Source organism: Theobroma cacao, chromosome 4, assembly GCF_000208745.1.
Source record: "Theobroma cacao cultivar B97-61/B2 chromosome 4, Criollo_cocoa_genome_V2, whole genome shotgun sequence".
In the NCBI taxonomy this organism is placed as follows: domain Eukaryota; kingdom Viridiplantae; phylum Streptophyta; class Magnoliopsida; order Malvales; family Malvaceae; genus Theobroma; species Theobroma cacao.
Window position 1 is genome coordinate 2,437,275 of NC_030853.1, and position 23,943 is coordinate 2,461,217.

The 23,943-nt window shown below is 32.7% G+C and overlaps 3 protein-coding genes across 8 annotated transcripts; 1 reads left to right on the plus strand and 2 right to left on the minus strand.

The window, feature by feature from the left end:
• Window positions 3,841-4,354, plus strand: LOC18601041. Its single transcript, XM_018119674.1, has one exon. The coding sequence runs from the start codon at window positions 4,138-4,140 to the stop codon at window positions 4,348-4,350; it is 213 nt and encodes a 70-aa protein (XP_017975163.1). The 5' UTR covers window positions 3,841-4,137; the 3' UTR covers window positions 4,351-4,354.
• On the minus strand, window positions 5,444-6,312 carry LOC18601042. 2 transcript variants are annotated; one of them, XM_018119672.1, is made up of 3 exons: window positions 6,148-6,312; window positions 5,743-5,966; window positions 5,444-5,618 (listed from the first exon to the last, which is right to left on the minus strand). In XM_018119672.1, the coding sequence occupies exons 1-3, from the start codon at window positions 6,237-6,239 to the stop codon at window positions 5,602-5,604; spliced, it is 333 nt and encodes a 110-aa protein (XP_017975161.1). In that variant the 5' UTR covers window positions 6,240-6,312; the 3' UTR covers window positions 5,444-5,601. The 2 variants fall into 2 exon arrangements, with proteins under 2 accessions (XP_017975161.1, XP_007031910.2); XM_007031848.2 differs by having other exon boundaries at window positions 5,743-6,285.
• LOC18601043 (truncated transcription factor CAULIFLOWER A) lies at window positions 7,327-22,461 on the minus strand. 5 transcript variants are annotated; one of them, XM_007031849.2, is made up of 7 exons: window positions 22,003-22,456; window positions 12,111-12,189; window positions 10,934-10,995; window positions 10,746-10,845; window positions 10,405-10,446; window positions 7,801-7,842; window positions 7,327-7,709 (listed from the first exon to the last, which is right to left on the minus strand). In XM_007031849.2, exons 1-7 carry the CDS (start codon window positions 22,185-22,187, stop codon window positions 7,590-7,592), a joined length of 630 nt encoding a protein of 209 aa, XP_007031911.2. In that variant the 5' UTR covers window positions 22,188-22,456; the 3' UTR covers window positions 7,327-7,589. The 5 variants fall into 5 exon arrangements, with proteins under 5 accessions (XP_007031911.2, XP_017975151.1, XP_017975150.1 ...); XM_018119661.1 differs by having other exon boundaries at window positions 7,393-7,709; window positions 10,934-10,992; window positions 22,003-22,457; XM_018119664.1 differs by lacking the exons at window positions 12,111-12,189; window positions 22,003-22,456 and adding exons at window positions 11,299-11,438; window positions 11,637-11,667 and having other exon boundaries at window positions 7,393-7,709; window positions 10,934-10,992.

Below are 23,943 nucleotides of genomic sequence, written 5' to 3' on the forward strand. Positions count from 1 at the left end.
CCTCATCAGGACTTGAAACAAATCCATATTTTGAACTTTTCTTTTAAAATCAAACAATTTACCTGTCTGTTTAAATATATTATATATATAATCTCTTTCAATTGAAAAATTTCATCTTGTGCATGAATTTTTTTTCTCATATTTCAATTTAAAAAAATTTATGCAAGGGGCAACAAACAAGTAAAAGAAATTCAATTTTTTTGAAAAGTAAAAAAAATACTAATAAAAACAGAGAGAGAACAAACAAGAAATTATAAGAAAAAGAAAAACTTACGTGTTTAACAAGATTCGCAAAAGAACAGACCTTACTCTAAATTTTGTTTTACTTAAAATCTGAATAAAGAAAATTGTTCATAATAGCTTCATATTTATAGAGCATATAGAATCAAGGTTTTTATGAAAAAGATTAACTTTCCTTTTACGATTTGTATCTTGAAAATATTATTCTATGAAAATATATTATTATATAATTAATCAAATATTTCACTAAACAGTAATGTGTTATTACCTAACCCATTACTACTTAAGGTGTTACTATCCAAAACAGTACTACTTGAGACGTTACTACTTGGGATGTTATAGTACAATACGTTATAGTACAAAATAAAACTTTTTCCTAAAGTAATGCATAAGAATTATTTTTAAGTAAGAATTCTTATGCAGGAGGCAAAATGTAGATACTCGATTTTAGTTCATACTTATTCTCTAAAGAATTATGTTTCAACATAATATTATACAAAGAACAACTAAAACAAGTAAAGTGCTACATCACGCAGAACAACTAAAACAAATGAAGTGTTACTTCATGCAGAACAACTAAAATAAGTGAAGTATTACTTAAAGCAGAACAACTAGAATAAGTAAAGCACTACTCAATATGGAACAACTAATACAAGTAGAACAGCTACTTCGAATAGAATAACCACTTTACTTGGATGACAGTGAAAGTAACTTGGAATAAGTAGCAAAGTTCATGTGTTACTTTCATCTTCGGATGCTCTGGAGAGTTTGGTTTGGTGGCTCAGATATAGAGGTAGTTAAGAGATCTTTCTCTTAACCTTTTCCTGAAGTACAAGTATTTCACCCTCCTATCTTGTTCTCGTATACTTATTCATGCATAGTTTCTTTTCTTATACCTGTTCTCGTACAGTTTTTTCTTTTGTACCTTTTCACGTATACCTCTTTTCTATTACCTTTTACTTGAGAACAAATTTTATTACACCTAATTACAGTAACTGTTACTCACACTAATGTTCTTCATAATAATGTTATTCATTAAGCGCATTAAAGCTTATTTTTGAGTAACCGTCACTTTTAGTACTATATATAGAGCCTCACAATTCATTTAGAAGGGCTCTTTCCTCCCTAGAAAAAGGCTAACACATTCTCCTCCAGAGCTTTTTTCTCTAAATTCTATCTCTAATTCTCTTCTTATTGTCTTCCACCTGCCACAACACTCAATACTTCAGAAACTGCTCCAATCTTCCTCTCTGTCGCTTCCGGTGCATCTTTTTACTTGTTTGCAACGCTTCCTTTCCCTGTCACAAGAACCCCATTTACATAGTTCAATTCAAATGTACAAGGGATTTGTATCATCTCCCGTACATTCAGTTCAATTCAAATGTACAAGGGATTTGGCTCATCTCCCGTACATTCAACATTCCCAACAGTTTCCTTATTTTAATTCTTTATGTTTTCCCCTCTTAACAAAACCGTTTAGTACTTAAGTTATAATTTTTAACATGGCAATCATGAAATAAACTTGATTATTCTCTGGGCATCATGATCAGTAGAAGAGGGCATCAATTCTGCTCCTTTCAGATTAGAAGTTGGAAGTTAGTATCCAAGATGGACGGCACATTTCAGATAATTGTGTTCTTTAATCGGATGGCTGTTCCACTCACCTTCATGGTCTGTTTCTTTTCTTACATGTCCAATTGGCAAGTGCAGTTGAAACCAAACATTCCCTAGAAAAATGTAGAATTCTCTAATTGAAGGCTTTTTTTTTTCTTTTCTTTTCTTTTCTTGGGAAGGCAAAAGGGATGGAAATGTCGAAACATTCATTCAGCTTACAGGATTAGCTGTATTTTGGATATGTTTAGCTGCTTGGAAGCTTGGAGAAATCATACATTTCAAAGCAAGGAAATGACAATGCAATACCAGTTGAAATCACTTCAACTATTGGTCATGTGGCCGCTGGCCATTTTGATGGTGTGATCACTGTTACAACTTGCATATATTTGATGGTTCTTGTCAATAAAGGCGAAGGGTTGCATCAGAACTGGCTAATTCACCGGTAGCTCAGCTAGTAGAGGCGCCAGAAGCCTGGGCAAGAGTTAATTATCAAGACTAACTAGACTGGATCATGATCATTTTCCAATTTGGCAATGTGATTCTGCTGTTGGTTTTGTGAAATGTGGTGAAGGATGAAGCCTTTTGTTGTCATTTTTCCCTCCGCTTATCTCTAACTTATCTGTGATTTGTTCAAATCTCGATTTATTTTTTTTTTTTTTTGTTACTGCATGATTAGTGTAACAACCCATCTTATATCCGATGTTGATATAATTGTTAAAACTTATATAATAGTCCAAGTCAATCACTATTAGAAATGGCAAGAGCAGGCCTTTCACATAATTTACCTCTAACTTTTTTATCTCCCAAATCAAAAGTTGCAGGCTTGAGGTTATAAGAAAGTTGTCACCATGTTACAAAATTAGCTATTTAGTTAGGAGGGTCAAACAATGAGATTTTGGGGAGCCAAAATAGAGATTTCGGCTCTCAGATGAAAAAACATACCTGTTTTACCTTGATCCTCGGAGACTAAAACCCCTGCCTGCCAACACCCTTAGCTTCGCCTCTACCGTTATGTTTGCAGAAAATGTAAAATAAAATAAGGGGAAAACTTAGGTGAAGTTCTTTGCGTGAATTTTGTTTGGTTTTTTCTAAAATAGTCATGCAATGTGTTGGAAATTGCTTATTCAGCATTAACTCTGTTTGATTTTCGAAATTAATGAAGTTTAGTTTCCTCACCACCAGAGAGGTCATCAATTGTAGATACAGAGTCTTAGAGGGAACAGAGTCATCGTCCTGAAAGATGGACAAGTCCACGTCTGAGATTCTTTTTCCCTGGAGTGCAACAGCTCTGCTAATCCTCGCGGCCATCTGGAGTCTCTCTGGCATTTGCTTTCGTTAAGTCTAACAAATTGTATTTTGAAACACAATCTTTTACATTCTAGTGTTCTTGTTCAAAAGTACTACCAGGATTCGATAACCCATGTCAGGTTTTGTTTTAAAAAAGGCTGACGGATTAGCGGATGGAAGAGTCATGCTTGCAACATTTGCTATATATTTTGCAATTTTTGCTGCTTGGAGGCTTGGGAAGATCCTACTTTTGATTGCAAGATCATCGCACATAAAGGGAGCCAAGGAAGAAGCAAATGACATAAGATATCAGATTGGTTATGATGCTGTCATGACAGTTACTTTCCTCATTGGCATCGTTGTGTGTTACATGATTTATATTTTCAGGGTTGTACTACCAACCGTGAGAAGAGGGTTGTACCAGATTAAGCTTCTTCTCTACCAGTACGGCAGCCAGTATCCAGGTCCTCGGCAAAAACTAGAATCACTTTTTCTCTTATCTGATCATTTACAATATCTAAAAAAGGGAGATAAACCCAACTCCTTAATGCAAGAGTTGAGAAAAAGCTTTGATTTCTGCTTAGACATTCAAACAAAAACATATTAAGTAAACCAAATAAGTTAAAACAACAAGATTTTTAAAGAGCACATTGACTTTTATTTCTTTGGAGTGTGCTCATTCAAGCAACAGCCGTCCAAACAAGGACATGATGCCATACTAGGCCGTCCAGGGGTTTGTTGCTGTCAAAGTAACGTCGTACCCAAGGTCCCTCTTCCGGTCATGAACCTTTTCTTTGTCTTCTGATTCTATGTTTGTCCTTTTTTCATCTACTTTTGTCTTTCTCCAGCCGTCTGTGCGTCTGCTTCCTCCTTTTTATTGTTGCTCAGTCAGCCTTCTCATCTAAATATCTGCATATAAACCGACACTCATACATTCTTCTACCCCTTCCAATATATATCTCAGGAGCAAGAGTCTGTGGGAAACAAAGGGAGAGGATGTCGGGCGATTGGGGGCCAGTAGTGGTGGCAGTGGTGCTGTTTGTGGTGTGTTCACCGGGGTTGCTGTGTCAGCTGCCTGGAAACAAAAGAGCAGTAGAATTTGCCAACTTTCAGACGAGTCCGATCTCCATTTTTGTTCACACGATCATATTCTTTGGCCTAGTCACCATCTTTGTGATAGCTATTGGCATTCACATCTATTCAGGGTAGCATAGACAATCCTTTCTTTGCTCCATTTCTTGTTGCTTGTTCTATTTAGAAGTTGAGAAGTTTCAGATAAAAATTCTCTACTTTTCTAGCAAGAAGACAGCGTCCTCACTCATGGATGGCTGTTAATCTTTAAAATCTCCCATCTTTCTTCTTCCCAGAGGAATCAAACAACGTTGCATTACTGTTACTACCAATCGAGTTTCTTTCATTCTTATGAGAAGATCTTTGATGATTATATATGATTTTGTATTGACTATCTCATTAATGGTGAATGGGTGAAATGGTAATATATTTGAGCCTATTTTCAAACTTTATACAGTTTCTACTTTTCTTGATAGATGCCATTGGTAGAAGAAAGAACCAGGTTGTTTTTACTGGTTGGTAGCAGAAAATTTCTGATCACAGCCCACTCCCCAGGTTTTTACATTGAACCAAAACCTAAAATTATGGTTCCTCAACTACCTTAATTTGTCCAATTAAGCAATTGACAACAATTTGCTTCAACCAATTTCCAGCACAAAGCAGGGATTGTTACAAAACCAGTAAAGGAAAGCCTATGGCAGAACTGCCCTCAGAAATTAGTGTTTTAGACTTTTAGTTACCATATCTCAAGTCTAAATAGATAAATGAAAACATCTTGCGTTTATAAGTATGGAAGTTGCATATCTCATTAAATTTAGCTTCTGAAAGAAAGTAATGATCTCATTATATAAACAAGTTTTCAATGTTCAGAGTCGAGGCAAAATGGCAAGCATTAACAAATAAAGGGGGTGAATTTCTGGGATTAAAGACAGCTACGTTGATTCTGGGATTTTGGGTTAGAGAAAGACGTGCTTATTAAATCTTGAATTTCTGTGTTTTCTCTGTACAACATAGGTCTTTAGGATAAAGGTAGAGAGCTTTCTTTTGTTTATTAGCTCAGGCTCGGAAAGGAAATTGCAAAGAACACTATGAAGCGATTTCCCTTTGGTATTGTATAGATTTTTCTCCTTGCACAAGCTGATATCTTATGCCAGTTGAAGTCTTTAGGAAACAGTTAAAAGACTTTGTATGGTATGAAGGCTTAGTATGGTATGAAGCTAATTCACCTTTAAAAAAAAAAAGAAGAGAATTTCCCTTTGCTAAAATGGCAGGAAAATACAGAGTCAAATTTAAAAAAAGGAACATAAAAGCAGCCAAGTTAAGCCTTGCCATCTATCTGTCTAGCTTTTCAACTTTCCAGGCTTCAAATATCAACAAACTGTGTTAACTTCATGAGAACCTCTGAGCTGCAAAAATATACGTTATTTCCACACAAATAAGAAAACCCATTCGGCCAATTTTACAACCAAACATAGAAAAATAAGTAAAATAAACGACAGAAATTTTGAGAGAAATATCATGTAGACTTACAAGGGGCATCCTTGGAAGCAATAAACGACCTCCAAAGCTCGGAAAAAGTTGAAACGACCGCAACAAAGTGGAAAACGGCGAGCAAACCAATGACCCAAGGCATTATAACGAAGCCGATGATAAAGGTGACAGAACCGACCAGCATTAAAGCCAAAGAGATCCCCAGAAACAAAGTAGCAAAAGCTGCATAAGAAACCCGGGAGAACATCACGTGCGTATGGGGCCTGGAAGAAGAAGAGGAGGAAGTGTCATGTGAGCTTGGGATTGGAATGGGAATAGGAGGAGGAGATTTCAGGATTTGGGTTATCATTGAACATAGTTCATAGATTGCCCCTGATTGTTGCTCTCCTGCTCTCATGTTTTTCAGTTTTTTTTTTTTTTTGTTCTGGTTGGTCACAAACTTACAATAGAATCGAATGTCTGGAAGATTTGAATCCCAGAGATTTGGGAGAAGATATGTCTTTTCTTGTGTTAATGTTATCTTTATCTGTTTTCATGTCTTTTGGTGAAACGGAGGAGAAATGATAAGCTAGACTGAGATATTCGGTGACATGTTTCTAAATTAATATTAATTAATTTCAGAATCATGAAATGCTTGGATCATTGGAAAAGAAAATTTAAATGTTTTATTGGATGAAAAATAATTATTACAGCTTTTTCTGATATTTTCTCTCCCTAGAACCTGCAAACCCATACTTCTTGAAGAACAACCTCTCCACAGGTTGAAAGGTCCCTTAATCCACTTACAAGTAGACTTGACGATCGCAAAGAAGTTAAAGCCAGTTTAGGATAAATTATTAAATTATTAATATTTAAAATATATAAAATTTTGTGTTTAAAAAATTAATTATATTGAAACAAATAATTTATGTTGTATTTAAATAAATTAATCACATTTAAACTTATTAATCGTACATGTCATATAACTCATGTAATTCATCCATATCAAAACTAAGACATAAATAATTAATTGTATCATGATCACAACTATTCGTTAGGTAATTTTATCATTATTATTTTGAAACATAATTACGATCAATTAATGTTAGGAATTATGTCTGCAAGAGTTATTTATTGATTTTTATGTACATTAGAAGTTAAATTTTTCCTTTGTTTCTTATTATTTAAGAAAGAGGAAATATTTTACAAATTCTCATTGATTCTCTCCATTGGGAATGAGAGTGAAGAGACCCATATATACCATTCCTGCCTTATTCAAATATGACAAGGACTTAGATATGGTGACATTGATGGTAGATTCGGAATGGTTGCATTGAATAAGTATCAAGGAGATAACTGTATGGTCATGAATTAAATTTTTTTTTTAAAGAAACTAGGTTTTAAATTCGACTTTTGTCCCACAATAACAATGTTGATATTTCATTTTTGCACATACAAACTTTACCCATCAATGATCATCTAGGAGAAGGAGAAGTCCAAATTGATATTTGACACTTTAAAGGCTGAAGGGTAATAGAGCTCTGTTGCTGCTGCTGCTGCTTGCGGCAGCAACAGCTGGTGGTGGGGGTGGTAGCGGTGATGGTGATGGTGGTGGTAATCATAGCCGCTCAAGGTCCAACTATATAAAGAACATTAGAATTTATAAGGGCACATATATAACACATAGTAATACTTTTGTCAGTAGCATCAGTTCTAGCTTAAGACCTATCCTGAGCAACACTTGGCAGAAAATCCAATCCTGATGCCCCTTTTCTTGATCGGTGGTTTACTTTACCGCATACCATTATTCTAAAAGCTTATGTTCACTGCTTGGGAGGATGACTGCTATTTATACATCATCATAATACTTTATTTTTTGTACCTCCGATAACAAACTGAGGCCACCGCTAGAACAAATGGAGCAAGCCCTTATGGAGGGGGGGCTGGTCGTAGCCGTTAGAATGAGGATCCTGGTTCAGTTTCTCAGCTCTTTCACGATCTTCCACGCCCATTGTTCTTGCTGCAATCTGGAGTTTTGACACGAAACCAAACCCAGTTTAAGTGACAGAAAGCTAAGTTTTTGTAAACTCTATATTCCATCTATTTTTACTTTATTACCTCCATTTCCATGTCATGTTTTTCTTGTCTCAAATGTTCCTCCTGTTCATACCAGATAGGTCAGAACAAAAAAAATGGTAACTACAAGTAACAATCTTCAACAAGTGACAATTTATATCTTGTTTGTTGGGAATTATGGGTTTTTTCTGCTCCGCTTGCTGCTATATCACTTGTTATATAAGTTATCAATTACTTTTATTTCAATAACATTTTCCATGTCTTGTGCTTTTCACATGGGACTAGTTTTGCTATCATCGCAATATGTTTATATCACTCTTGACATGTTTGGTTTGCTATATATATTTCTGGCTGCACTCCTACATGTTAACACCAGATCACTGTTTCATCTCTTATATATATAACAGTTTCGTCCAAGTATAGCTGATTTTGCTACATGCATGTGAAACATATCCATATCATTTGCCAAAGCAGTGTATAATAGTACTAGACTGAATAGAAGAAGCAGCAACATTTTATCATGGAACAAGGTGGTCTGAAAGGTGATCATCATTTGAGATAGGCAGGTAGCCGCAGTCTATATGTTCATAACAGTACACAAAGTAACACATCTCGAAAATTTCAATTTTCACAGACTAATGGTTTTTCTATATGGTATACTTTGATAATGTAGTTTCCCTCTGCATATTAAGGAGAATCTTGCAACAAGCAAGAAGCTTGGTTCTCTCACAATCAGGGAGTAAAAGCAAATTAAGTTCATGTTATAGATGAAACCCAGTTATTAACAGGAACCTAAGCAGTCAAAGCAAGGAGCATGGTTCTCTGCAATCCAACTCCCTTCCACCCCTCCATCCACTAGCTAAAAACAGGAACCTAAGACTTAATATAACAGTAAGCTCCTCTCCCAATCAAGATCAATAGTTTTGTTGCAAACTGACAACTCAACTGGCAAGGACATGTTTCTCTAATCTGACTACTCACTCTGCTGTAAATCACTAAAATAGTGGCAGAAACAAGTGGCTCCTTCCTCAATGTGTTAGACCTTAGTTTTGCTACTAACTAATGCAATCAGTGGTGATACATAGATCATTCTTGACATAGCTAATAAGAGCAACTAATGCAGAGACATTTTGACTGGTTTTACAATGCATTTGGGAGTGTTTGGAGCACAAAGGCAATGCCGAATCACCTTTTGGCTCTGGCTTAAAACCCATTTTGTGTCAGATGCAAAAAGGAATGCAACTCAAAATCTGTTGTGAAAATCCTCAAAAAACAACAAATATAAAACTGAAAGAAATCAACTTTACATGGTTGCCTACGTTCACGGACAATAAATTGATCTTTACGGTTTCTTAAACTAACCTAAAATCCCTTGCATACCCTCTCTTATTAGCCCTCCAACAACAATCACTAAATTAGTCTAAACTCTATCTAAAGTGAACTCTTATATGCTCAGTATCATTCTAATATATAGTCAATGTGGACAATAAATTGACTTTTATGGTTTCTCAAACTAACCTAAGATCTTTTACATACCCTCTCTCAATAACCCTCCAACAACAATCACCAAATTACTCTAAACTCCACCTACAATGAACCCTTATATGCGCAGTATCTCTCTAATATATAGTCGATGTGGGATTCATGACTCCTTTATCTAAGACCATGACATCCTCCTTTACTCCTTGTTGGAGGTTTCTTTTTGATATGAAATTTTATGACTCTACTCGTTAGGAGCATTATCTCGACAATATGAGATTTATGTCCATGTGAGAATTATGATATCTTTCCCTACTTCAACAAGATCCTACTATTCTCAGTGGCACATTGCTAGTACTCAGAGTCCGTTCTAATACTAATTATCACAGTCCACACCATCCCCTGTAAATATTGTCCGTTTCGACCCATTGGTTTCACAGTTTTATCCCACAAAAAGTGCCTCATAGGTTGAATGTAGTGTGAACCTTTATATGCTTAATATCATTCTAGTACATAGTCGATATGAGATTTATAACTTCTTTCTCTAAAACCATGATAGAGTTACAGGATGTTTCCTCCTTAGAGCTCTCAAAGCATTACTCACTCTTCTAAAATCTAGAGATCCACTTGTATCATATAAAAGTCCAAAGTGGAATAGGATTAGAACTTGATATGGAACAAAAAGCTTAAAACCATATAACTAATCAATGTTATACGAATCTTAGTCAAATAAGAATTAAAATTTTAATCAATCTAAAACTCAACAAAATCAAAAGCAATTAAGATGTTACTTTTGCGATTGGAACCTCCGTTTGAGACACTAAAAGACATTATTACCCTCTTTTAAAATTTACTATTCTTGAAAACATAACTAAAGAACCTCTATTCCATAAATTTATCTTATGATAGTATTTCAACCACAATTTACCAAAAGCTTTTTCAACCACAATTTACCAAAAGCTTTTGAGTACTTGTTCAACATAGCTTGTCATTATACTCTTCCACTGCACCATTTTTATAAAAGTTTCTACTGCGACTCAATACTAAACTCAACCTTGCTAAAAACAGCTTCATCTTTTGTTCTTTAGATATTTATTATGTGGTTTTGCAAGTGACCTTCCAAAAGAGCATGAAATTTAAAATGAAAGATTTATCAAGAACATGTACCTTCTTATTGAGTGCAGCAATAGTGTCCATCATTACCTGTGTCTGCATACCTTTCAAATTCCATGAGCATCATCAAGGACTATAGGTTTTCATCATTTCTGATACTACATTGCTATCAAAATTAAACTATGAAAGCTAGTGTGTTATTTAAAAGAAAAACATCAAAAACCAAACCTTGATCTTTCAATGTATAAAAAAGATAATGAGAATGCCACTAAATAAGACTTTAAACCCTGTTTACTTAAGTAGTTTCTACAACAATAATGTGACACTCTATGGCCCCAGCAAGTTGGTTGGTTTTACAAAAACAGAGATTTAACATTGAAGTGAGAAACAATGACCTTTCGATTTCTTGTTTGCCTTAATATGGAATCTAGTTGCCTTTCCAGCTGTACGAGCTGTGTCATATTGAGTTGTTCAATGTTTTGACCTTCAATGTGCCTACAAAAGGATTAATCCCGATCAACTGGCACCTTAAAATACATAAGCTCAGAAACAAGCATAACCAAATTGAGTGCAGTGTGATTACCTTTCAACCATTGCCTGTAGACTAGTACCTCTCCAAAGATCTATGAATTCATCATGTATCTGCTGTTGATTAACCAAAAGTCAAGACAAAGTCTTTTCTTTTACAGTTTAACAGCAAGAGGCAATATAAGGAGCTTTCTCTACAATTTCATGCTTCAAAAATTAGGGAGAAAATAAGTCTTTTAAAATGTCAGTATAATGAACAGTATCAGTTCTTCCTCTTCCCTCCTAAAAATAAGAGGAATGACAAGCTCTGATCTTCAATGGAGGCATAATATTACTCAGAGGGTAATCTTTATTATATGTAGACCTACTATCAAGGTTAGCTTTTGATTTAACCTATTCCATGACTGAAAGTCAAAATACCTTAACTGATCCATTCAAAATGAATCTTATAGTTTGGCAAAAGGATGTTAGAGGTGACTGCAACTCAGATCTGAATGATGAGAGTTGTGTAACAATCAGAATTGCCACTGCCATGATTACAACGTACCCAAGAGCTTCTGCTATGATTCCAGCTAAGGACAGTACACCAACTATGAGAACATTTGAGAGTTAGAAACCTACAGCTACAAGATAAAAATCATAGAAACAATGTGTCACTCTCAACTTCTGGAAGATCATTGGCTATTATTATGATTATAATTATAATTAACATTAAAAGGAAAAAAAAAAGGTTATACTTATTTTATCATGTAGGATACACATAAGTGGAGTCATTCCTGATCAGATATTTCTCCCAGAAACTGTTAACATCAAATTCCACAAGTGATCTTCAACAAGAACTGCAAAATTTAGCATACTATCTAATGGTTCACTGTTAGTTTATCTTTCACTTTGTACCTAGTATGCAATTCTTTCTTTCCCTCTCTCTACCTTTCTTCTTTTCATTCGTTGTGGTCCAGCTTCACCAGTTTTTCATAAAGATATTCTAACTCTCATCTTGATTAAGAAATCCAACCATTCAGGTTTCTCCCAATGGAATTTTAAAATATCTCCTTCACCAGGGCTAAAGTTGTTTCGATTGGCCAAGCAAGGACCCTCAGAGAGAGAGAGAGAGGGAAGTATGTGTTTATCATTAATTCTGGAAGTTGTTATGTTTTTGGGTGGAATGCAGCTCAAATTTCCCACTTGAAGAGATGTGCAGCTTAGAAAAGTGCTGACAGAATTTGACAAACCTTTGCTTCATTAACACGGTTGCAAACAGCAGCTTCTTCATCTACATGATTTAGATAGCGGTCAAGAATTGTTCTCAAACTGTAGCACAAGGAATCACGCATAAAAGAAGTTAGTAGAAAAAACATATAACAATTGGAAATTTAACCAACCAAGTTATTAATAGAACACTTACATATAACAAGTAGCAATTACTCCTGCTAAACAAAATATTTTTGTGCTCTTTGTTTTTTTTGTTAATCACTTCTGATTGCTTCGTATTTGCCATACAAGTAGTATCAAAGTCACACTAATGGCAGACATCACTTGATTTAGGGTTGCAAAATTTTAGATTGTGTGTTTTGATGGAATAATTAAATAATTATAGTATATAGCAACATATTGTGATTAATTTGTTTATAAGACAAGGATTCAGAGATGCATAAGAAAAGCTCACAACATTTGTGTTTACGTTATTGTGTTACTGTATATATTTTTCTTCTAGTAGTATGCATAAGAAGAAACCCTCAAGAATGAATGTCTCTCGTCTATAGTTAAATATGATGTATTGAATGAGAACTCTCCAAAAGAATAGATGGATGATTCGAAAAGAATCTATATGTCAAAATCCCTCACAAGTAAATTATGTTTAAAAAACAAAATTATATAGGAAGAAGGTGAAAGAAGGAACAAGTTTAAGGGCACATTTAAGTGAGTTTAATAGATTGAATACTTAGTTCTGGAGTACATATAGGTGAGATAATTAACAAAGAAAATAAGCCAATAATTTTTTTTTATTAATTCTCTTGCTGAGACAGAATTACACCATTGATGATTGGTAAAGATGTGACTACTATAGTTACATAGCATGATAGATTGAAACAAGCTAAAAACAAGGATGATGAGAATGTTTTGTAATTAGCATTGAATCTTTTCATTTAATTCTTAAATTTTCATTTATCCAAAAAAAGTTCTCGAGTATTTTCAAATTTTCTTCATGTATATGTATTTTATTTTTTTAACAATTTATTTTCCTAAGTAATTTAATTGATTTCTCTATTATAAGTTTATCAAAATTCATTTTCATAAAATTCAATTTATTTTCATAAAATGATTTTCCTATATGATTATATCTTTTCTTTTGCATACTACTAGAAGAAAAATATATACAATAACACAATAATGTAAAATAAATTGTGAAAAATATGTATTTATTTTAAAATGGAAAAGGCAATTAAATACTTGGATTAGTTTATTTTAACAAAAAAAATAAATTGAATCCCTAAAATCTTAGCTCCGTCGCCATTACTTGGACAATTAAAATTAGACAAATTAACAATAAATATTCACATATCTCACGTATCTATGTTTACTAATTTATTTTAGAAAGTTAAAAGATTAATTTATTACTAAACTTCTTTCTTTATCCCTCACTCCCTTATTCCTTTCTCAACTAATATAAACATGAACATATGTAACATTCCACTTTTTTGCATAAAAATTCAAAAGTTAAAATCTATTTCCAAAGGGAAACTACCCCTCCATGTTTCCTCATCTTTCTCTATTAGATAAACCTTCTTATACTATTCTTTCTCTTTATCAATTTTGGGGTTTGATCACTAGAAATTGCTATAGAAAAATCTGATTATAAACTTTTCTTTTCTTAAAATAGTTGAAAATTGTAATGATGCCTAGTGATTTGTTTTTTCATGTGAGCAAAGTGGATTGTATGATTTAATTTTATTTCTTCTATTTGTGAGTTTTATATGTTTGGTAAAATATGAGGTTAGAAGAAGGAAATAAAAGAACAGGATACCAATCCCATTGAGCATATTAGGGAACAAGAATGAGATAAGAGATCAGGAAGGTTGGTTAAAGAATGTAAATGGAGAGGATGGGTTAACGGATGTGTGCCCACTGCTAAGATTTTAGCTCTTGTTAATGGTGCCCCCACCCAACAGTTCGGTATTAAAAGAGGTCTTTGTCAAGGCTGCCTTTTGTCACCATTTCTTTTCAACATCATTGCTGAAGAAATGAGTGTTCTGTTATATAAAGCAAATGAGGATGGCATTTGTAGTGGAATTCAAGTAGGGAAGGGTGATATGAAAATTTCTCATCTGTAATATGCAAATGATACAATTCTATTTTGTAAGGCTAATGGAGATGAACTCAAGAGAATGAGGAGGTTCCTCTGGATTTATCAGGCAGTGTCGAGGTTGAATGTAAACTTCCATAAAAATGAGCTTTTTGGGGTGGAAATGGAAAAGGATAGGGTGAAAGAATGGTCAAGGGAAATTAAGTGTAAGGCAGGTTCCCTTTTGACCACTTATTTAGGGATGCCATTAGGAGCGAAGAAAAACTCTCTAAAAAGCTGGAAACCAGTCCTGGATCGCATTGAAGCAAAGCTAGTTGGATGGAAATCAAGGATATTATCTATGAGTGGGAAGGTTACTTTATTGAGGTCAGTCCTTTCAAGCCTTTTGATGTTTTACATGTCCTTATTTCAATTACTAGTGGGAATTAGGAAAGAGATAGAGAAGATACAAAGGAGATTTTGATGCGCAAAGGCTAGTTCACAAAGAAAAATGTATTTGGTCGATTGGAATCATGTGTGTACTTACAAGGAGAATAACGATATTGGTCTGGTGGATCTTGAAATCAAAAGTCGTGGACTCTTAAATAAGGGGATATGGAGATTCGGTAACTAAAAATAGAGTCTTTGAATGAAAGTTATGGTGGAAAAGACTGGATGTGACTCTAATTCCCTCTAGCCATCTGTTGAAGGAGTTCAAAAGCCTCATACTTATGGAAAAATATTTTAAGTCACTTTTCCCTCACTAACCAATTTTTTATGTAGGTACATTCAGATCTTCAAGTAGTTCTAGGTAATGGGAAACATATTGAGTTTTGAGAGATTCAGTTGATTGAGGAACTGACTCTTAGAGAAAAATTTCCTAGAGTTTTTGCATTGCCCATGAAAAAGAAATGGAATCCCCCTTCTTTTCCCTCCCTCTTTAATCCTTTATTCAAAGAACTCTATTTCCTGAATCTCAAGATAAAAATACTATATATTAATGAAATTCCAAACCAAACAAGGAAAAGGGAAAGGATTTTACTTTCTTTCCTTTCCCTTACTCCCCTCAACCCAAACATAGAGGCAGAGTACATATCGTAACTAGCTAGTAAATATATGTCTTGTCTTTACTTTATTGTTATCCTTGAACATGATGTTATACATGGCATAATTAGGAGTGATTATAAAATGGTAAAAGTTGTTAAATAAGTTCAGAATTTATAACAAAACATAATTTTCTTTTATCACATAAATCATACATTTCATTTTTAAAATTTAAACTTATAATTTTTTTTGTTTAGATTTTCAATTTCTAACTAGCTCGAGCATGCATTCAAAACGTTGGAGATAACTTTATAAATATTCCTAAGGGTGAGCAATTAGGTAGTTCGGTCGATTCAGTCTGTCATATTTAAGGACCAAATATTTTTCAAAAATCGACCAATCATAAAGGAAGATCGAACTGATAAAGCATCGAATTGGTTCAGTCAATTCGATTTTGGATCAAAAGGACCAAAATTTTATCCTTTTTTTTTTGTAAATTACAAATATTAAAATTTATAGACTTCATCTATAATTATAAAATATGAAATAAATATCAGTATTGAAAATGTATATTTATATAAATTTAAAAATAATATATAAAATATTATATAGTTTATATATATATAATATTAGTTTGGTCTTTTGGTCGGTTTGATCTAAAAATTTCAAAACCAAGAACCGACCAAATAAATTGGACCAATGGACCCAGTAGACCAATTAGTGATGTGTGCATAATTTGCATATATTTTATGGGGCTTAATTACTTAAATTTTTAGTTATTTAGTTGTTTTGGATTTATTTTAATACCTTTTACCTTAAATTTGAGTTTATCTAGCTTTTGTTTTGATTTGAACTTGACAGGTAAGCAAATAAAAGAAATTGGAGCCATTCAGTCTTATTGCAAAAAAAGTCATGCGTCTAGACCTATTTCGTTAATTCATGAATAATTTTCATTTTGGAGGTCCAAATGCCGTCATTCTAGCGGCATTGGAAAGCTAAGAAACAGGGCTACAATTCTTATGTTTATCATTTTGCCCAATTCAAACGGGATAAAGAAGAAAAATCCATCACAAGTTGCTGGATAGTGTGAACCGAATTTGAGGAATAGTGGACTTCTAATCGGATGAGTTTCCAAATTTAATTCTAATTGATGAGGAGATTGACAACATAATCTGGTGGAATTCAAGTTGAGCTAGAGGTTAATTTGACGGAGTTATCACAATTTAGAAGTTAAATTAATTTAAAACTCTTAGTTAGGATAGAGCTCATGTGGCAATAAACAACTTAGGCTATTTATTTAAGCAGCTACTAGGAGAGCTGAAAAAGGAAGAAAATTCTAAGGAAAGAAAAGAGATTCGAGAGAGAAGAATTTGGAAAGGAGAGTGAAGATTTCAAATCAAGGATTCAAGATTTGAAGTATTCATTCAAGCTTTAACAAGTTTTCTTGAAACTTCCTCTATTTCTTTTTATTTTTTAGATTGTTATGTGTCAAGATGATGACTTTTAGATTTATTTTGATAAAGATTGTGTTTGATTCTTGTTCTATGAGTAGCTAAATTTCTCATTCTAGGGTTTAGATGTACTCTTTTGTTTTTCTGTGATTACTTTTAAATGATTGATTTGAACTTATTCTTCTTAAGATTTATCTATTGTCTTAAGGCTTAATTCTTGTGAATAACTTATCATTATTTGCATGTTGAAGGTGTTAGGTGATGAAACCTATTTGGTCCTCATTTGGGAAAAGTGTCATTTTATGGTGCATGAGGGTATTGTTTTAGGTCTCAAAATCTCATCAAAAGGAATAGAGGTGGATTGTGCTAAGGTTGAAGTAATTGCGAAGTTACCTCCACCTACATCAATTAAGGAGTAAGGAGTTTCTTTGGTTATGCCAAATTTGATCTTGAAATTCGAGATAAGAAAGGCACAGAGAACGTTCTAGCAGATCACTTGTCAAGGTTAGAACAAGGAGGAATTAGAGATGAACGAGAGTTTTCTAGATGAGCAGTTGTTGGCGTTATGTCAATTACGAGGTGAGTGGTATTATTCCTCAAGATTTTAATTACCATCAAAGGAAGAAATTTCTTTGTGATGTGAAGCATTACTTTTGGGAAGAACCATTACTTTATAAGCATTGTTCAGATGGAATGATATAGAGATATGTGCCATAAGAAGAGATGAAGGATATTTTAGATCATTGCCAGTCTCTAGAGTATGGTGGCCATTTTAATGCATCAAAGCCAGTTGCTAAGGTTTTGCAATCCAGATTTTATTGGCCAACTATGTTTCAAGATGCTAAGCAATATGTAGATATGTGTGATAGGTGTCAAAAAGTTGGTAATATTTCAAGGAAACATGAGATGCACTTAAATAGCATTCTTGAGGTTGAGTTGTTTGATATATGGGGAATCAATTTTGTAGTCCTTTTCACTCTTCATTTAATAATCAATATATTTTAATAGTGGTTGATTATGTATCTAAATGGGTAGAAGCTATTGTAACTCTTACTAATGATTTTAGAGTGGTCATGAAATTTGTTAAAATATAGCTTTTCTAGGTTTGGAATTTCAAGGGTGATAATTAGTGATAAAGGTTCTCACTTTTGTAACCACCAATTTGAAGCTTTGTTGAAGAAATATGGAGTAACTTACAAGGTTACAACCTCGTATCATCCTCAAACTAACAGGCAAGAAAAATTTTCAAATCAGGAGTTGAAGCACATCTTTGAGAAGAAGGTTATCATCTCAAGAAAAGATTGGGCACATAACTTGGATGATACATTTTGGGCATATAAGATAACTTTAAACTCTCATAGGTTGTCTCCATATAGACTTATCTTTGGGAAATCTTGTCATTTGCTGGTTGAATTTGAGCATAAGGCTTATTGGGCTACCAAAGTATTAAATTTTGATTTGAAAGGGGTAAGAAAAGGTTGCCGCAATTAGGTGAATTAGAAGGGTTACGTTTGAGAGCTTATGAGAATGCTATGATTTACAAGGAAATACCTAAGCAATTGCATGATAAGCATATTCATAAGAGAGATTTTGAGGTTGGACAACAAGTGTTACTTTTTAATTCATGCCTCAAGCTTTTTTCGGACAAACTCAAATCAAGATAGTCGAGTCCTTTCAAGGTGTTTAAGATCTATCCTTATGGTGCAATAAAGATTTATACTGAGGCTACTGAAGCATTCAAGGTTAATGGACAACTCTTCAAGCCTTATTTCGTGGGTGAAGCTATGCAAATAGTGGTGACTTATCTTCTTTCAAATCCTTAACAATGAAGACCTAGCCATAGTCAAGCTATTGACTATAAAAAAGGGCTTTTTGAGAGGCAATCCAAGCTATATCCTTTATAGATTTTATTGTAGTTTTGTTTTATTTAGTTTTTGTTTTTCTATTTTAGTAGGTAGTTATGACCTTTCTCCCTAGCTTGTTTTGTTGATTGTACAAGTTTGAAAAACATGAATTGGTGCCTTTGCCATTTAAGCAAGAATTGGACATTCATGTATAAAGTGGCTATGCATACTAGAGGAGTATTCTTTATCTTTTTCTTACTTTATTTTTCACATTGAGGACAACGTGCAATTTAAGTTTAGGGGGAATGGGTTATTTTATAGTTTGTGTATGCATAAGTGTTGATTTATGTTTTAAAAAAATCATGATTTTGGTAATAATTCAAAGTATGTTACGATGCATAGTAAATTTAGGTGTACTTATTGTTCTTACATGATGTTTAACTTGGAATATTAGCTATATCTTATAAGGAATGATTAAGAATACTTTGATTTTTGTGATCATTGAAGTGCATGTTTTCTAAAGAAGTTGTGTGAATTTTGTGATTATGCATAATTGAAAAGTGTGATGCTAATATTGAAATTATCTCTTGAAGCTAGTTCTAAACAAAAGTTTAAGTACATAGGGTAATTATAAGTGATCATGTAAATTTTCATACATATGGTTATAATCTACTCCAATGTTTTGAGCTACTTAGTAACTAGGCTTATTCATGAGCCCAATGTTTACTTTTACATCAAATGGTGGCTTGAAATATGAGTATGCAAAAGCACTTTAAGTTTATGATTTGTTGAGTAACCGAGTGCTTTCATCACCAATGTTAATATTCGTGTAAAAAAGCAAGTGATAGCTTAAGGAAGAGATATAATTATATGATTCTGAAATGAAAAGAAAGAAAACTCTAATTTGCTACTTTTGTTTGTAGTAGTCAGAAGGGGTAATTGCAAGTTTAGTTGATGCATGATTCAATTGTGTTAGTTACATGGTCTACATGAATGTATTTAGAAGCATGTATGAACATGAAAGTAATCATTATAAGTATGGTTAGTTTTTCTTTATTTGATTTTGCTATATTTGAAGTTAAAGGATTAATGTTTGAACAATGTTGAAGCTTAAGTTATCTAAGCATTGTAATGGTATTTTGAAGAATAATTACGATGCTGGTTCTTTGTGTTATTTGATTCTTTCTTTTGCTTAAGGACAAGCAAATATTCAAGTTTGGGGTATTTGATATGTGCATAATTTGCATATATTTTATGAGGCTTAATTACATAACTTTTTAGTTATATTAGTTGTTTTGGAGTTATTTTAATATCTTTTAGCTTAAATTTGAGTTTATCTAGCTTTTGTTTTGATTTGAGCTTGATTGGTAAGTAAATAAAGGAAATTTGAGCCATTTGGCCTTTGTTGCAGAAAAAGTCATGCATCAAGACCTGTTTTGGTAATTCACGCCTAACTTTCATTCTGGAGATCCAAATGATGTGATTCTGGAGGCATTAGAAAGCTAAGAAATAGGGGTACAATTTTTATATTTATCATTTTGCCCAGTTCAAATGGGATAAAAGAGAAAATTTTGTCACAATTTGCTGGACAGTGTGAACCAAATTGGAGGAACAGTGGACTTCTAATCGGATGAGTTTCCAGATTTAATTCAAACTGATGAGGAGATTGGCAACGTGATCTAGTGGAATTGAAGTTAAGCGGGAGGTTTATTTGAAAAAGTTATCACAAGTTAGAAGCTAAATTAATTTAAAACTCTTAGTTGGGATAGAGTTCATGTGGCAATAAACAACTTAGGCTGTTTATTTAAGCAGCTGTTAGGAGAGCTTACAAAGGAAGAAAACTCTAAGGAAAGAAAAGAGATTTGAGTGAGAAGAATTAGAAAAGGAAAGTGAAGATTTCAAATTAAGAATTCAAGATTCGAAGCATTCATTCAAGCTTCAACAAGTTTTCTTAAAACTTCTTCTATTTCTTTTTATTTTTTAGATTGTTATTTGTCAAGATGATGACTTTTGGATTTATTTTGATAAAGATTGTGTTTGATTCTTGTTCTATAAGTAGCTAAATTTTTTATTCTAGAGTTTAGATGTAGTCTTTTGTTTTTCTTGTGATTACCTTTAGATGATTGATTTGAATTTATTCTTCTTAAGATTTATCTATTGTCTTAAGGCTTAATTTTTGTGAACAACTAATCATTATTTGCATGTTGAAGGTGTTATGTGATGGATCAAAAGATGAAACATATCATTAGTTCGTTAGGACATTAGACTTAGGAAAGTGTTCTTTAGACATAAAAACAATCCTTTGTGACATCATATGATTCATGCATGCCTAAACCACTACATAATCGAATGCATAGATTACCATAGAACTTAATAGGTTCATATTAATGCTTGTGATCACAAAAATTGAAATAAAATTAATATAAATACATATATTGTATCTCGAAAGAGAACATCATACACCTTAGGTGATCTAGTCACGATAAGTTAAATCAATCAATCATAAGTTAATCATAGGGATTCAATTGATGAAATCTAAATTCTAGAATTGTAATTATTATTGGTTAAGATTTAAGTGATTGATAGTCTTTAATTTAGATTTTGATTAGTTGAGTCTATTTAAATTAAGTTCAACTTTGTACATAATATAAAATACCCTAATTTTGATACTTGATACAACCTCTTCATGGGAACAATACTCTACTCACTCTATATTATTTGTTCACGATCTGTGCATTTGCGGGACTAGCATAACAATTGGATTGAATTGTTTTACTCAAATCGTATTTAGTTTGGTTGGATTGTTGATCCGATCCAATTTTATTCACTTCTAAATATTACTTAATTATTGTTTTCACACAAAAAAATGTAAAAATAAATAAATAAATAAAATACATAAAAAGTTTCTACATATCTACTTCTATGTGAATTAATCATGTTTCCCATCTCCACATTCCATTTAACCCCATTTTATATTAAAATTTTCATTAGTTTCCTTTCCATTCTACTAATAAATACAAGGAGAAAGCAAAGTAAACTTTTTTTATTTCCTATTAAGATTACTATAAATTGAGGTAATCGCTGAATTTTATAATAAACCAAAAGGCTGAATTTTCACGGTAGGCAGATGATGTATGATAGTACTAGTTGCTATCTACACCATTGGAAGTGCCTCCCATAAACATATGAATACGTGTCCTTTACTGAAAGCTACGTACTTTTAATTTTTTAAAAAAATAACAAAGTACAGATTTTATGCAATTTAATCCTTTCAAAAAATTCCAAGAAAATGATTAACCATAAGTTATGAGATCTTTATGAAAAGCTGAACTTCCATGCACACAGTCTAATAGCATCACTCTTCGTACAAAGTACAAAGCAAGTATATATATATATTTTAACAGAGATCGTACAACAAATGTAAGATTCACAAGGAAGAAGAAGAAGAAGAAGAAGACGCTGATGAAGAACCATAAAAAGAAATAGATTTTGAGTGGTTTACCTTTCTCCACTAGAGAACTGGTAAAGCTTTCCCCTTGGTGAAAAGATGACCAGACCGAGCTCAACATCGCAAAGAACGGAAAGCTCTCGAGCTTTCTTGATCAACCCAGTTTTCCTCTTTGAAAATGTCACCTGTCTGCTACTTTTGTCTTCAATCCGCTTCAGCTGAACCTTCCCTCTCCCCATTCTCAGAAAAAAGAACCCTAACCCTAATCAATGAAAAAGAAAAAGACATAAAAAAGGAAAAAAATGTTAGAAAAAAACAAGGAAAAAAAATGATTATGTGTTGTGAAGAGGAGATGCAGAGATTCGTCCCTGAGAGGCCCCGTTTTTGGATTCCACCAGTTAGAATATACAGCGACGTATGTGGACGTTGACACGTGGGACTCGAGGAAATTTTTTCCTTTTTGTAATGAACCAGGGTGTGGTGTGTTGGGGGCAAGGATAACTGTGGTTGTCGTACCGAAGAAAAACGATCATGGTGATTGACGATGATGAATCCTTCGATTTGAATCTTAGCTACTGGGGTCAGGATTTCATGGTGGGGACGAGTTTAGGAGATCGTGTCCGGCTCTATTAGTGAAAAAGAAGCTTTGGTGAGTGAAAACGTGTGGCGAATGGGAGACGACAAAGGTTTTTACGCTGCAAAAATCGATGGTCTGATTTTTGTCGTACGATGCGAAAGAGATGGGAATCCGGAAGTGGGAATTGAATTGGTTGTTTGATATTGGTGTGGATGAAATTTAAACTAAAATACTCTTTTTTTTTAATTTTTAGTAATATTTCATGCGGATATCTTAATTTTTGAAATAGATCGTACATCTTAAAAATGTAAATAACATTAATAAAAAATATAAAAAAATTATAATATTTTTTATTAATTTAAAAAATTGTTATTATATAATTTATTTTATAAAAAAATCAAAAAGCATCAGAGAAGAGAGCATCAGATCTGATGTTGCTCAAGAGAGGGGAGCACTAGATCTCTTGAATTTTTCTTTTGTAAAAAAAATATAATAATAATTTTAAAATTAATAAAAATAAATTATTTTTTAATATTATCACATTATCAAAATAATAGAAACACTAATGATTGACTAACGCTAGATCTATGTGTCTAGCGAAAAATATATTTTTGAGACGGAGTGTCTATTTCAAAATTAATAGACTTGTCTAGAATTTCGATTAAAACTTAGGGATCTATATATTTGACTCAAAAATTTATAGATTTTATATTTATTTGTTGTGAAAGTGGTTAATTTTGAGATATTTAAATTCAAATTTAATTAAAATTTAACTATTCATATCTGAAGTCAATTAAAACTTAATATTTGGACTTAATTATTAACACTCAAAAAAATTTGAACATGGAATAAAAAATTTGATTTAAAATTAATTTTTATATACCATAAATAAAAATTAAATTAATAATACATATTTAAAATAATTAATGAATTTTTTAATAAATATTATGTAATTAATTATAAGTAATTTATAAAAATTTAAAATTTATATTTAATATTAAAAATTATTATGAATAATCGAGTTTGAATTATACGAATTTTATAATCACGGTTTAAATCTAATTTGAATTCGTACATAATTTATTTTCCTTTTTGAAAAGCATATTTTATTTATATATCATCACTGTACAATTTCATTGCGAATAGTTAACAAAACCACCGCATACTATATGTATAAGCACACCTTTACAAAAAAATCAATCAATGCCTAACGAACCTTCCCATAACCAAAAAAACTAAAGTTAGCACAACCTCCATTGGCGCAAATCATAACCTTCCCTCAAAAATACTTGATCCAGATATATTCAAATCTTGAAATCTCCTTGTCCAATTTTAAATCATACGAAATATTAGTTTTTTACCCTACTACCTATGGCATCTTCACCTTCTACATTTCAATTCTTAGTCTGAACCCAATA

Excerpts from the sequence above, each read along its gene's own strand:
- LOC18601041 (XM_018119674.1), top strand. The coding sequence starts at position 4,138 with ATGTCGGGCGATTGGGGGCCAGTAGTGGTGGCAGTGGTGCTGTTTGTG.
- LOC18601043 (XM_007031849.2), bottom strand. The coding sequence starts at position 22,187 with ATGGGGAGAGGGAAGGTTCAGCTGAAGCGGATTGAAGACAAAAGTAGC. Across the intron at positions 12,190-22,002 it reads CAGTTCTCTAGTGGAGAAAG|TTTGAGAACAATTCTTGACC; the intron begins GTAAACCACTCA and ends CTTGTGCTACAG. Across the intron at positions 10,846-10,933 it reads CTACAGGCAATGGTTGAAAG|GCACATTGAAGGTCAAAACA; the intron begins GTAATCACACTG and ends ATCCTTTTGTAG.
- LOC18601042 (XM_007031848.2), bottom strand. The coding sequence starts at position 6,100 with ATGAGAGCAGGAGAGCAACAATCAGGGGCAATCTATGAACTATGTTCA.